Source organism: Rhinolophus hipposideros (genome assembly GCF_964194185.1).
Source record: "Rhinolophus hipposideros genome assembly, chromosome: 23".
In the NCBI taxonomy this organism is placed as follows: Eukaryota; Metazoa; Chordata; class Mammalia; order Chiroptera; family Rhinolophidae; genus Rhinolophus; species Rhinolophus hipposideros.
The window spans coordinates 2,669,918-2,685,698 of record NC_138069.1 but is presented as its reverse complement, the minus strand read 5'-3'; the positions used below and the strand labels follow the sequence as shown (position 1 = coordinate 2,685,698).

Sequence of the window (15,781 nt, the reverse complement as noted above, 5' to 3'; positions counted from 1 at the left end):
GGTATGACTCCCCTACCTATGGCTCCGCGGGTGTTCCTTTTTGGCCTCACCATGTCCTGAGTTCTTAGGTGGGGAGCGGGAGCTAAGACCCCACAGGCCTCCCCGCACAACAAAGAGAAAAGGACATGAGAACAAATTTCAATTCTAAATAGCATAAAACAAGGCTATGTCCCAAGTCCTACTCTTCTTTCACCTTCACCTAAATAAATTAATACACCTTTTGTTTTAAGTGGTCGATTAAACACTTGTGCTTTCTTTTTACTGATATAAGACCCCATTACAATGATAGTACAAGTATTAAAATTATATAAACTCACATGAACAAAGAGAATACGAAAAGGGACAGGGTAGCCAAGAGTACTTTGGCAAGAACACAGCAGTAGTACTTTGTTAAACAGAAAGTAGAGAGGGCTATTTTGCACCAGAGTCTTCCACAAGGACTGAGCACTTGGCAGTAGTAGATATAAGAAGGAGGGGGTGTGTGCAAAGAGGGAGAAGAGAAAACGGGAAGTTATTTTGGAAGTCCAGCTATAGACAATGAATCCTCACACCCACCCCAGATACAGAAAACTTCCAACAGATACCTGCTCACCAATCATGAGGAAAGAGGTTAGTTTTTGTTTTTTCTTAATGACGTTGACTGGGAAAGTCGGAGGTCTTAGGCAGGGGGAAGGGTGAGGCATGGGGCTAGAAACAAGAAAACCTGCTGACAGTAAGATTAACTTGCCCCCTCACACACCCTTAGAATTCTGTAATCAGTCAACTACTAATCAGATGTACAGGCAGAATGAAGACATATTCAGACATGCAAAGACATGAAGCTCATCTCTTATGCTTCCTTTCTGAGTAAGCTTTAGGAGGATATGCTCCACAAAACTATGGATTAAATCAAGGAAGAATACATGGGATCCAATAAACAATGGATTCAATCCAGGAAATTGAAGAAAAGATCCAGTTGGAAAGACATAGGCAATTTTAGAGAGCAAGCAGTCCAAGTTGGAGGAGGACCAAAGTCTCCAAATGGAGAAATACAGTATAAAAGTGAAATCAGTAGAAAAGATGGTAGATTCATATGATGAAACATCTGAAAAGAATTAAATGCTGGTGGGAGTTAATGTAAGAAAACCTTTAAGGCAGTTAACTTAGGAAAAATACAATGCTGTGTAAAAATAAAAATCTTATTCTGGGTTCCAGTGCTGGGTAATATGGAGTAAGTAGACTTCATCCTGTCTCTCCCACTGAATGTTGCTTTAAACCTGAACAGGAAGCATAGAATATCTATCTGAAGACTCTGGAGAATAAATGATAGCAGGCAGATTTGGGGAAAAGACTCAAATTTGAAGTACTGCAGAACTGGCAGCAAGTCCTTCTGCCCTTATTTCCGCTAGTCTGAGACCCGGGGCACCAGAGCACAATCAGAGACAGCGTCACAGGACACCTCCTGGTTCTGCATCAAGGTCAGGCAAGGGAATTCCGAAAGCTCAGAGAAAAGGGACACCCCCATATTCCTTCTTTTTTTCTTTGTTCTTTCATATCTCAGTCCCAGGCAGATTTGGAAAGGAAAAATAGGTGCTCCATTTGGACATGTTAAGACTGAAATCTTGATTAGACATCCAGGCGGACATTTTGAGTAGCGTTATGAGTCTGGACCACACTGTAGATACCCATGCTGAGCGGGTAGTTGGGAGTCCTTAGTCCACAGATGGTATTTCAAAGTCATTTATTTGCATGACGTCGCTATGGGAGGGACCGTAAAGAGAAAAGAGAAGAGGTCAAAAGGTAGAGTGGTAGGCTACTGCAACATTAAGTGTTCTGGAAGATGAGAAAGAACTAGCAGAAGACATTATTAGCAAGGAATAGTAGGAAGAAAGTAAGAAATGGCGGCCTGGTAAAGGAGGAGGAAATCCAAGTGTTATTCTGAGAGCCAGGTAAATAGAGTCAGAAACTGTGTTAAATACTCCTTAGAAGTAATGTTAGAAGAGGATGGAGAAGTGACCATCCTGTTTAGCAAATATGTAGGGCACTGAATAACCTTGTCAACACCAGTTTCAGTGGAGAAGTGGGGGCACCTGGCTTGGATGGGTTTCACAGCGGAGGGTTCTATTTATAGGAAGGGGGAGGGCAAGTTTACTGAAACCATAATCTCCTGGTTAAAGCAACTAAAAGACATAATAAAAATATTTTTTAAATTTTCATTGAAAGCCTGAAAAGCTCGTTAAGAGATAGAAGGTTGAAATCTCAGTGTAAATGGAATCTTGCAGAGGTAAGAGACTGATGTAGCTGCTTTCTGCCTGATGGCATTTGAAGATGCAGGCAGATTTGAAAGCTGTTTTTTGACATCCTGCTGGGGCAAGGTATATAGAGTTCAAAGGTCAAGATCAGCTCCTTGGGGAGCATCTAATGGGAGACTCTCCTTTTTTAGAGCTGGGACCTCAGAGGGCTACACACTTCAGGACTAAGAAGAAACCAGAAGTAAACGTGTTCCCCCCCCCCCCCAATCTCCAGCACCCAGAAGACTCCAGGATGCCTGTGCAGTTCAGAGCAAGAGAAATACGAATCAAGTCCTACGACGTTATAGCCACATGCCAGCCCTCATGGGTACATGGAGCCAGATTCACATCCCCTGGGTGATCCAAACTATCCCAGTCATAAATGTACGTGTTCCCAGAGTACGCCATGAGGCACTTCACAGAAGCGAATGCAAGTCTTGCCTGGAAGAATACACCTTATCTGGGCTTAAGAATTCCTCTGATGTCGTCATTCAAAGACAAGGAACAGCACAGCGTCAAAAGTATCTAATTATTCTTGAAGGAGATTTTGAGATAAGAAATTATTTTAGAAAAACATATAAATTAATTTTATTGTCAATATTTTAGGGTGAATCTATAGTTTTAAAAGTCGTTATTATCAAGCTATAATAATGTAAAGTACTGGTTTATATGTCACAGACAGACCAATGGGAGATAGTGGTCCAGAAAAAAGATCAAAATGTGTGTGAAATGTGGTGAAAGACAAAGATGGCATCTTCAATCAGCGGGGGTGGGGGGTGGGGTAGGGCGGAGATTGCATAGTTAATTGATGGTGTCTGTAGCAGAATAGGGTGAAAAGGATTGCTGAATTGTGAAACCAACAATCCTTGCTGAGCTGTCTTGCATAACAAGGACATTCATTAAAAGGCTGGCCATAAGACCCTGTTCCTGCTGAAAGCAGGTAAGGATGCCTAAAAGAAACAAAGACTGACCCTGCTCAGTTATAATACTGATTTCTCCTCCCCAGAGAGAGCTTTTACACCATTTTCTACTCATGTGATGTATGATAAAGCATGATCCCTTCTTCACCTGTGCTAGAATGACCCAGCCTCTTCATATAATGACCTGTCCCTTTTTGATGAATACGCATAACTAGTCCCAATAAAGGCAATTTCCGCTGTGAATTCAGAGAGATACTGCTTCTGGGAATTATCCCCAGGATTCCCCTTACTTGCTGCAAGCAATAAACTTTGCTTATATTCTATCTTGGTTGAGATTCATTGGCTTACACTCACCAAGAGACCAACCCTCTGCATTCAGTAACATTGTGACATCTAGACAGCCATCTGGAAAAAATTAAATTGCTCCTATAATCTCATATCTTCTACCACAATGATTCTAAGGGATTAAACTTTTTAAAGTAAAAAACAAAACAAAACAAAACAAAAACTGGAAAAGAGTGAACAATTTAAAAAGTAATCTTGATATGGGTAAGCACTTTTTACCTATGGTTTAAAACTCGGAAGCATGAAAGAAAAGATTAATAAAATTTTGTATAACAATCAAAGCTTTTATAACAAACATCCCATTATGTACAGTCCAAACAACAAAGGACCAACTAATAAAATATATTTGCAAAAGCTACCAAGGCTAACTGCCTTGTTATGGGAAGAGAACCTATAAATTGATTTCTAAAAACCAACAACCCTATAGCGATACAGTGGCATGTAAGAATATGAAAAGATGCCCAAACTAATTCATAGCAAGATAACTGCACTCTCGGCATGAGATAAATAAATTCTGGGAGCTACTGTACAGCATGGTGACTATAGTTAACACTGTATCGTACACTTGAAAGTTGCTATGAGAGCAGTTTTACCGTTCTCATCACAACAGCAGCAAAACAGTGATTATGTGAGGTGAAGAATGTGTTAACTAACCTTATTGTGATAAACATTTCACACTCTCCCTGTATCAAATCATCACATTGTGTATCTTAAAGTTACAGTGTTACGTGTCAATTGTATCTCAATAAATTGGGGGAAAACCCATTCTGAGACACCGTTTCATCAGATTAGCGAAGATCAGGGAGCTAATGACCATTCTGTGCTGGCAAGGTGTGGGGCATGGCCCCGCCTCCCATGGCGGGTGCACACTAGTATCACCTGTACAAAAGGCGACGTGACACTGTTTTTCTAAATTAAAAATTGCACACACCCTTTCAGCCCAACAACCCACTTCAGGGAGTTTTTCCTGCAGACATACTTGCCAAAGTATGAAATAGCATATATCCAAGGACATTACTTGCAGCATTTTTGCAATAATGAGGCAGCCTCACTGCACAACAATTTGGGACCACTGATTTAACCATATCAGAGTGCATCCATGCAATGGAATATTTTGCAGCCATTACACAAAATGAGGCAGTTCTACATTACTGTTAATGAAGAGATCTTTGAAATTCATTGTTAAATAAGAGTAGCAAAATGCAGAACAATGTATCTGGAACTCTACCATCTGTGTTTTTAGAAAGGCAGACAGTGGTATATGTGTAGACTCTCTGGCAAAACACAGAGTCTGGTAACTGTTGTTGCCTTCGAGGACGGAATGGGAGGAGGCAGCTACTTTTCACTGCACATGCTTTTGAGTTTGTACTGTGTGCTACCAAAGAGAAAAACAACATGTAAATCATTTAAAAAAGTTATCTATCTGCAAATATCCCCAAGGGGATAAAGCAACAACTGCTCCCACCTCTTTTTCCTGCCCAAGATTTCCATTCAGGGTTACTGGCCCTGGGAATAGAAGAGCCCTTTATAACCCATAAGCCAGTTGAAGGCATTTTCCTCTGAAGAGATGTGTCATATCCTCTACAGACGTCAGCACACATTTGTTGGAAGTAGTGAGCTTCACTTGTTTATTAATTTACCAGACATTTGTTGCCACCACTATGCGCTCAACTTCAGCTGGACAATGAACTAAATTCTTGACATTGACCTCACAGCCTAGTTGGGGAACTAGACAAAGAGACAATGACAAACCATTTTGGGGTGTCAGGAGCTACTGGTCGTTCTGGGTCTGCAGTTAAGGTGGGGAGAAGAGTTTGGAGAGTCTACACGGGTCCAATTGTGAATGGTTGAGAAGGCCTTGCTTTCCACCCTTGGCCGAGAGCCACTGGAGGGTTTAAGCAGGTGAATGCCATGCCTGGATCTGTGGGGGTGGACAGCTGGCTGGTGGCAGGGTAGGAGACGGGAAGGGACAGAAAGAGTGGTGAGGAGCATGGGGCAATTCACTAGGGGAAATCTGGCACATTCCTGACCATAAATATTTGTAACTGCTTTATTTTTCTTACCACATGGCTAGAAATTATAAAACAACATTAGGTAACATTTGTGTCAGAAAGCAACCCTATACTTTGGTTGAGGTATATTACTGAAATAAATGAGCAATTGAATTTTCTGTGGTTAAACAGTTTTTCAAACTTTGGAATTTCTTATTCATTGCAAGCAAAATTAACTGGGAAACAAACAACTAATGGGGAATTTTTGCATCTTTTATGCTCTGGTAAAAGTTACATGTTAATAAGAACTACTGTAGCTTGGAAGCTTGAAAAACAAAATCTGACACCTAGCAATCGCTTGCTTTGTGCTTAAACCCAAACAAGAGCTCACGGTATGGTGCGGGAGGATCAGGCCTTCCTGCAGCATCTCATCCTGCTCCCGTGGGCCCGGCCTCTGGGTCCCACCCACACCACTGCAAAGGTTCTAAACCAGGGCAAGCTAGTTCCTGCCCGAGCTTTCCCCATGGTATCCACTCTGTCCTGAACACCCAGATCTCTGCCTGCCTCATTCTTCTATCCCGTGTTTCTTGTCATCAATTCATTCCTCAGTGAGGCCTGCTCCAACCACATAATTTCAAACTGGACCCGACACTCTTTCATAGTATTCCATTCTATTTATTCATTCCACATATTACAATTACTTGCTAATTGTTTGTTCCCTTTTATAACACCCATCTTCCCAATCTGAAGTTCATGAAAGCAGTAACTATATACATATATAACCACTGTATACCACACTTGGCAGAAGTTATTAAACGAATGGCTATTGCCCTTCTGTTTCTCTGGCCACTAGCCTGAGATTTCCTCTTTCATAACACTTACAGAAGGGACATTCTTAGTAATAACTCTCTTATTTGGCCTGGGTCCAAGGACTGGCCATAGTTACACTAGGCTATGCCCATGAGATGTCCTGGAGCTCAGATATTTGTCTGTGAACACGTTCTTGCACTCTTGGGTTAGAAGGGCACCCTGAACTCCTCCCACCTTGCCAATCCAGAGCAGAAGCCTTTCTTGGGGAAGAAGTGCATGGTTGCAAGACTGGGGACTTGCCACATCAGCCCGACCCCAAAGTCTCCAAATAGCTCTCTAGGGGGGGTCTAGAACGCCTCAGAAATGAGGCGGCCTCTGTAGCAGGTAAGCACGTGTGCTCTGTAGCTACCCTGCCTGGGTCAAGTCCTTCGTGCACCACTTACTAGCTATGCGACTTCTGACAAGTTTCTTAACTGTCAATCCGTGGTCATTGACAACAACTGAACGCCAAGAGGAATCCCCATTTGGGGTGTGGTGAAGGGGCAGGTTTATTCAGTGCAAGCAGCCCGGGTGTGACAGGCACAGCTATAGAACAGCTCACGTATCCCAGCTCAACTACGACTCAGCACGGCCATGGAGCGCATGGCTGTAAGGTGGCTGTATGCTGGGCAAGAGGCCGCCCTTGGGCGAGGCCCCTCCAGCCGGACAGCTCTGCTCCGTTCCCAGAAGTCTTCAGCGCTTCAGCGCCAGCTGGGGAAACAGTTTTCAGTCTTCCCTGGAAAGTGCCCTCCCCTGGGCTGGGGTGTGGGAGTGTGGGGGTTGACTTATAGAGAAGTCCCTGATTGGCCTGTTCTCATGCAAATGAGGACTCCACATCTTCAGTTTGATTGGTCCAAAAAGCACTGCCCTGATTGGTCGGTGAAGATGCTAATGAGGGTAGAGCTGCACAGCTCCGATTGGACGGGGAAAAGTCTCAGTCCTACTGGTTGAAATACAATTCCAGGAACTCCTTTAGAAAGGCTGGCTCAGATGGCAGGCACACAGCGCAGGCAGGCAGTTGAGTGCAGGCTTCTCTCTGAAGTGCAGCTTATGTGAGAGGTGCCTGTTTAGGAATGGCCGCTAGGCTCTGTTTATAAATTTGAGCCCAATTAACTACAAGGAGCCCTTCTCAACAGGTATTCGTTCTCAGGACCAACAACACCTTTCTTCAACCTTCAAGAGGGGATATTAGAAACGACCTCACATAATTTTAAGTATTAACTGAGTTAATGTATGCAGGGTGCTTACCAAGCACAAGGTATGCCCCCAAATGTTCTCCCAGCGATGGGGATACAGCACGAACACTGTGGTTTCTAGGGCCAGGCAGGTTTGGATGGCCATGCGGGGAGTGAGGACCAGATTGGCCATAACAAGATAAAGCATGATTTCTGACATGTCTTAATGATGTCTGATTAGGTAGCAGGCAGCACAAATGTAATTTGTACATCTTGGAATACTGGGTACTTTTCTCATTTATTTTAAAAATGATGAATCATTTTTATGGCTTTTTTTTTTAAGGACAGTGATGTGTGGTGCACAGCACAACACAGAGCACAGGGAGGGTACATCTGTGTGACCAAATCCTGGCACTTGCAGAGAATGACCATTAGCACAATCCTTGAGTGATGAGAAACAATCAAGCTTTGTATTTCTTTTCCCTTTACAAGGTGGTATAAAAATATTAAAGTAAAACTATTACCAAAATATATACTTAGCAGGAGTTGAGGATGGCCAAGCTGGAAACCTTCCCACTGCAGGGGGAGTTTTGTTTCCACATTATCCTGCTAGCCAATACAATAGTTTATGGGAGGACAGCACAAAGTGCAAAAGGAAAAAGGAAGGGAAGGAGAGGACTTGGACAGCTGGAGGCTACCTGTTCTTAAATTTGTGTTTAAGGGAATTGTTTTCTTAACCTAAGACATTCATGCAGTTTAGGGCTAATTTGTTCCAAGCCTGGGGCTCAGGCACAGTACCCTGTAAGACCGAGTCTGCTGCAAGGCCAAGGTACCATTTTATAAGCAGTTGCTGAATATGGAGGAAGGCAACATCCTAGGGAGAATCCTCTGCCAAAGCTAGGCCAACTCAGCTGGACAGGGAGAACCCAGGCACAAAGCCAATCAGCTGGAGATGAGTAAGAGCTGACAAGAGAGGACTAGATGAATTAAAAAGGGGAAACTTGGGGCAATTTTTTTTCCCCTTAAGAACAGTTTCAGTGACTGTTCAGGGGAGCCCATAGACACTGACGAATGTACCGAAGCTTAGATGCTAATCCTCTACTCAAACCCTCCCCGGGCAAAGTGCAGTTGGCATTTCCAAAATACACAAGGAGAGCCCTGGGGGCAGTGGGGAGGTCTATTTCTCCGGCTCACAGATTAGCTGGAGTTGAGGTGAGGGGTTGGGGAGATGGCTGATGCAAGTCCAGCAGTTCCTCTGCCACATGCAGATTCATCATTTGGAGATGGCAGTCGTGGGTGTGCCGAAGTTTTCCACACGATGTGGGGCAAGTAGCTGGAGATGGGCTGGATGTGCTGAGGATGATGGCTTATCACCGCTCAGACTCTAACCTGACGGGTGGTCCCAGCACTCTTCACCTGTCCCAGTCAGTGTCTGCGTGGCCAATCAGCAAAGACTAGGAAACTGAGGTACAGAGTGAACTACTCTTCCCAGGCATTTCTCATGTCGTCACCACTCCCTAGAGATCTAGTGGTTAGGATCCGGCACTCTCCCTCATGTCACTGGCTGGGGGGGGGTGGGAGAGAAAAGTCCCTCTCAATAGCTGCTGAAATCTTGTCTAACACCTTGCACATCAGTTGGCAGAAGAGAAGGTAGCTGAGGAACTCTATCTCAAGACTCTCAAAAATGCACTTTTAGGGTTGATCAAAGGTGATGCTCGGGCAGGTCAGGCTGCCTAGGCAGAGCCATACTGCTGCAGTCTAGAAACGCGCAGAGTAGCACCCATGCAAATGCTGATTCCCTCAGTTGAGAAGTTCATACAAGAAGCTGTCAATCAGATGGCAGACTTTCACAAAGCCACTGCTAAAGGCTGGTTAAACAGGATTACCATAAACACATCCAGGTGACCTGGGCAAATCCAATAGGCTACTTATTTACTTTTTGCCTCCCAGACAGAGATGAGTGAATAGGCATTTCAGAAGTCTAATTTCATCAAGACCCAAGCCTGACAGGAGGTGGGTCAGGGAGAGGACTGCACTAATCGTGGCAGAGGAGCTGCTGGAGATGTCACTGGGAAGAATGAGGCTCTCAGTGGCAGCAGGTCTTGGCCCTAGCTCAACAGCAGGCACACACCGAGTGGTGGTAGCTCTCACTAAAAACAAAATGAACAACAAACTCTGTTTAGAAAAGTGTTTCTCAGGGATCCAAGGCAAGGAGGTGAGAGCTGGGACCAGACAAGCCATACGGGTAGTACCGAGGGCAGAGAGCATCTTCTCTAGTTTATTGTGGAATCTGGGGTCGCCAGCCACTTGAGGCTGCAGAGGAACATGTCCAGGGCACAGTTAGTCCCAAGTAACCCTTTGAAATGCTGTTTCACCTGCTGCTTAACAGGGAGAAAGTATGAGTCGCTGCTTACCTAACAGGAGAGGCCTACAGCTGACCTTTATTAAATGGAAGCCAAATTTAGAAAACTTGGGCTCTAAGGCTGCAGGAAGCTTCACGTCTGTGTTTAACCTGGAGTCCACTGATCCCACCATGACATAGAATATCCTCTTCTGTAACTTGGAGCTGAGGTGCAGCATTCGTAGGGGCCAGCAGGTTGCCCAACGTGATACAGAGCACTTCCAGACATCCAACCTCCCACTTTGCAACCCAGAATGATAGTTTACTTGCTGTTCCATCTTCACGACGTGGAATGTTCCAGCCTGAAATAGTAAGGGCTCCTCAGTCTCTGTGGTGGGGAAAGGGAGAGTGCCACCAGAGGCTGTGTGTGTGAAGACATACAGATGTTATTTCATCTCTCTGATTTCTATTGATGGCATTGAAGGATTAAAGATGGAGAAGGAACTATACCTGCAGAACTAGAGTGTCACACAAACTTCTGGGCACAGAAACACCCTTGCCAGAGAATGTCATGGTGCTGTTGACCACTTCCTGACTCATGGAATTAGTCAACATATTGTTCAACACAGTCAGAATGGGACAGACTTTAAGTAGTGAAATACCTAGACGGAGGAGAGGAAGTGGCCACTTTCAAACGCAAAAGCAGAAATACAAAGCTCTCTGCTTTTCCTGTTAATACTTTCAGAAAACTGGACAAAGGCAGGGCAACAAGGATGCAGTTCAATATTCTGGCAGTAACAAATATACTCTAATGAAGGGGCGGATGAGGACTGCCCAGCTGCGGGTAAGTGGGTCAGAGCCCTCTGAGAACGGGACGTGGGGCTCCAACCTCTCATGTCAGTTGCACATCAGGAAATCACAAGTCGCAGAAGTGGAGGTGACCTAAGCCACCACGAGGTGGCTGGGATTGTCACATCTGAGCCGAGCATGCCCCTGCCTGCTGTATGTAGTTACTGCAAGACAGAAGGGTAATGGTCACACAGACCAAGCCCTCACTTTAGGTATCACCCCAGGGTCAGAATCAAGCTGAGGCCCAGAGGAATTGGGTAACTCAAGAATTTTGTTAATACCTGCTTCCCAGGCAGCGGTCCCGAGTTCTGAAAGCTGCATTTGGGTGTGATATCCACAATCATGGACTGTGAATGAAGTGGGATCACCACATCTCTCAAGGGCAAATGGGGTGGTAATAAGTGACACGATGTTTACCAGTTTGGAGCTGCTAAATCAAGGGGGACACACCATTCAAATGAATTGTCTAAGATGGAGAAGGCAGGTAGGAAGCCAGTGGACACACAGGCCAGTGAGATATGATGAGATGGATGGAAGCAGAAGATAGGGAGCATAATTTAAGTCCTGGGCCGATGCACAAGTGAATGCATTTTCTTTACTCCAGGTGTCAGCAGTGCAGGTGAGGACAAAAAGTTCTACAGAAGGCAGAAACCCTCTGATATAAGAGAATCAATAGAGTGAAATGCCTGTAGACCATTTACTTACTTTCTTGTTAGTTTGCTTTTCAACCTTAATTTTTACACTTTTATAATTTCTCTTAATAGTCAAAAGGTAAATTTGGTAAACTAATTTTTATGTTGTTAATGAAGCTCCATTTTGGTTCTGATACTTGGTAATTTAAACTGCACAGTACTGCTATTCAGCTGAGGCAATTCTGAACTATGAATAGTGTTTGACATTCTTAAATTTCAACACCCAAAATACTGTAAAGCTTGCCTCTCAGTAAATAAAATGACTATCTTATGTAAACATTCATGGTTATTCATTCTCTAGAATGGATTCTCTTCTATTCAATAGTTAATATACTCAGTCTCAAAGCTCTTTTTAAAAACTGCAATCATATCACTTTTCTCCAATATGATGTCTCTGATGCTGAATGAGGTTTGCAGTCTGGTTGAAGGCTTTCCCACATTTATTACACTTATAGGGTTTCTCTCCTGTGTGAATCCTCTGATGTTGAGTAAGGTGTGTGCTTCGGATAAAGGCTTTCCCACAGATTTTGCATTTGTAAGGTTTTTCTCTAGTATGAATTCTCTTATGTTGAGTAAGGGCTGAATGGTCACTGAAAGCTTTCTCACATATATTACACGTATATGGTTTTTCACCAGTATGAATTCTCTGATGTTGGGCTAGGGCTGATTGGTCCCTGAAGGCTTTCTCACACAAACCACATCTGTAAGGTTTCTCTCCAGTATGAATTTTCCGATGTCGAGCAAAGGATGAATTATCTCTGAAGGCTTTCCCACACTCATTACACTTATAAGGTTTCTCTCCAGTATGAATTCTCTGATGTTCAGTGAGGGAAGAGTTCACTCTGAAGGCCTTTCCACACTCATTACATTCAAAGGGCTTCTCTCCGGTGTGAATTCTCTGATGCTGAAGAAAACTTGTACTCTGATTGAAGGCTTTCCCACATTCATTACATTTATAGGGCTTCTCTCCACTGTGAATATTCTGGTGTTTGGTAAGATGTGCCCTGCACACAAAGGCTTTGTCACATACGTTACATTTAAAAGGTTTTTCTCCAGTATGTATTCTATGATGGTGGGCAAGGTGTATGTTTCGGATAAAAGCTTTTCCACATAAGTTGCATTCAAAAGGTTTCTCTCCAGTGTGAATTTTCTGGTGATAAGTAAGCGAGGAGCTCACTGAGAAGGCCTTGCCACATTCCTTACATTCATACGGCTTCTCACCAGTGTGAATTCTTTGGTGATGGATGAGGTGTGTACTCTGGTGAAAGGCTTTCCCACATTCTCTACATTCATATCGTTTCTCTTTAATAAGAGTTTTCCGATTTGCATTAAATTTTTCAGTATGAATTTTCTGATGTTTATTAAGGGTGGAACACTTAGTGAAGACTTTTCCACACTCATTACACTCAAAAGCTTTTTTGCTAGTTTGAAATTGAAATCCCTGACTTTGAACAAAAGATGAGCTCATGGTACAGCGCTTCCTAGATTCATCACATTCCTGGTCGTCACCCACAGATGTTTTTTGATGAGCGAGCACTACTTGCTGCAACTTTATCTCCTGGCTTCCATGCTGACATTCCAACTGGCTATCATATTTCCAGTGACTATCTCTAGTGAATCTTTCCTTTATCATCCACTGACCCAGTTCTTCTTCAGGAATATCTGCCTTGAGAGTAGATTTCTTACTCACAGGCATAGTCATCCAGTCTGAAAAACATCAAAAATAAAAATGTCTATTTTATCCTAGTAAAACATCTAGTTGGGATAAGAAGGTGAGCCTTTTTATAATGCTAATAAAGAGGTTGCAGTTTTGAAGATTTCTTGAAGTGAAAAAAGCAAAGGGGAAGAGAGGTGAACAAATGACACAAGCGGAAGAGATTGATCAAAAGTATAATGTATGAAGCAGAAGACCCTGGGACCTTGCATTCAGAAGTCACAGGCCTGGGTTGGGATCCTGAGTATAATAGTTATTTTATTTGTGATTACAGAGAAGTTACCTGACTTTCCAAGCCTAAAAAACAATACAAAACAAAACAAAAACCTATGCAGACCACACTATGCTAATAGATAAGAAAAAATGTGCTTTGTTTATTTTAGTGATATGGTCTTAAAAATAATCCAGATGTGACCTTAAGAAACCATTGAAACTAGAGGTAATACGTGGAAGAAAAAAATTCAGTTCCAGAGTAACTACTAAAACCAACATTTTAATATTTTATACACTCATTTTAGCATTTAGATGGATAATAAAAAGTTAGGCTACTATTAATGCTGTGTGAAAGACCTCCTGACATTGATGAGGAAGCAATGTCTTCAACCTATATGAATAATATGACATCTATACGAGAAAAACATACCATGAGGATGTATATGTGAGCACAGAAAATCAGGAATAAAGCAGCAAATCTGCCAGGATATGCCCACTATGTCTCAGAGGGCAATGCCCTGAATCTAGGAAAAGGAGAATACTAGTCACTAGAATGGGACTCTGCTACTGGGATAGGAGCAACAGTCCCATGGATCATCAGACAAAATTATTCCTCTCTCCAAACACAAATTTCACACTTACTCAACTGCTGTCTCACTTGGTACCTTTCATGGGTACTTTGATATTAACAAGTAGAGTTCTAGATCGCATATTAGTTTTCTATACATATTTGTGAATCGCTGCCTTTTAGGTTAAGTCTATTTAAGACTGTGCTAAGAAATACAATAATAAGAACTAACTACTGAACACACATGATGAAGATCCCTGGGAAATCCTATCAAGAACAAGTCTCCCTCATTATTTTTTTTTCCTACTCACTCCAGAAAAATCCACAAAGAGCTACAGTAAAATAAATAAATAAGTAAATAAGTAAATAAACAAACAAACAAATAAATAAACAAACGCCTTAAAACTTATCTGGAAAAGAAAGTTAAATGGGTGCATTTTAAGGCTAAAGTCCTGGTGGGCTCAGAAAAACATACTGTTGCTCAAAACAAAGAATGGTCAAAGTTAAACACCAGTACTGCCAAATCTCAAAATCCTAAGGACTTGACTTTCACTTCCAGACTCATAGAGTAGCCTGTGGCAGACAAACATTTCTGTGGAAAACAACAGGAAAATCTGAAGTTGAAAAAAAAAAAATCTGTCTAAAGGCATCAGATGACACCTGAGCCAACTTGGTAGTCTAATTTTTGGGAAAGAAGGGAAATACAGAGGTGATCCCAACATTTAGTTGTTTTTATCTCATAGAATTTGCTGAATTCTTAAACTTCTCAGACAAGATTCAGAATTTTCTATAGTCTTATGGTATTGTGGAGCCAAAAAGTGGAGCTCAGGACCTTCCAAGGAAGGATGGGGCAGTCATAGTAAACATATGAGGCTCTCAATTTGGGACTCAAATATTTATATTATAGGGATCCCGGAGGAGAAGAAAGAGAGAAAGATACAGAAATTTATTTAAGGAAATAATGATTGAAAACTTTCCTAACCTGAGAAAGGAAACAGAAATCCAGGTCCAGGAAGCACAGAGTTGCACAACAGGAACCTAAAGAGACTCACGCCAAGACATGTTGTAATTGAAATGGCAAAAGTTAAAGAGACAATCTTGAAGCAAGCAAGAGGAAAACAACTAGTTATATACAAAAGAAACCCCATAGCCCTATCAGCTGATTTCTCAGCAGCAACTTTACAGGCCAGAAGAGAGTGGCAGGACATCTTTAAAGTGCTGGAAAGAACCTACAACCTAGACTACTACACGTGGCAAGATTATCATTCAGAATTGAAGGAGAGATAAAGAGTTTCTTGGACAAGCACAAACTAAAGGAGTTCACCATTATTAAACCAGTTTTACAAGAAATGTTAAAGGGTTTTCTTTAAGCAGAAAAGGAAAGTCTATAATCAGAAATAAGAAAATATGAGAAAGGAAAAACATCTCACAGGTAAAGCCAAATATTTAATAAATACAGAAAATCAGACATTTTAAAAAGCTACTATAAAGGTCAAAAGAAAAATGTATCAAACTTGATTCAAACTACAACAAGTAGTTAGGAGACACACCACACAAAGAGATATAATACATGATATCAATAACTTAAAGCAAGGAGTGGGGAGTTAAAATGCAGTCCTAAGTTGAATATATTCAAACTTAAATGCCTAACAGCTTAAAATAGACTGCTAGAAATACAGAATGATATACATAAACTTTATGGGAACTACAAAGCAAAAAAACATAAAAGATGTACAAAGAATAAAGAGAAAGAAACCCAAATAAAACACTAAAGAAAACCAGCAAACCACAACAAAAAGAGATCAAGAGAAGAGAGGAACAGAGGAGAATTAAAAAAACAATCAACAAAATGAC

The 15,781-nt window shown here is 42.1% G+C and overlaps 1 protein-coding gene across 8 annotated transcripts in view; it reads right to left on the bottom strand.

Moving 5' to 3' along the window:
- Positions 1 to 6,314: 6,314 nt before the first annotated feature.
- Positions 6,315 to 15,781, bottom strand: part of LOC308491355 (uncharacterized protein) — a 33,432-nt gene continuing 23,965 nt past the window's right edge. For all 8 annotated transcript variants that reach the window (XM_081034814.1, XM_081034818.1, XM_081034812.1 and 5 more), the window contains one exon: positions 6,315 to 13,139. In XM_081034814.1, the coding sequence (XP_080890940.1) occupies positions 11,803 to 13,139 (1,337 nt within the window). In that variant the 3' untranslated portion in view covers positions 6,315 to 11,802. The remainder of the gene's footprint in view (positions 13,140 to 15,781) is intronic.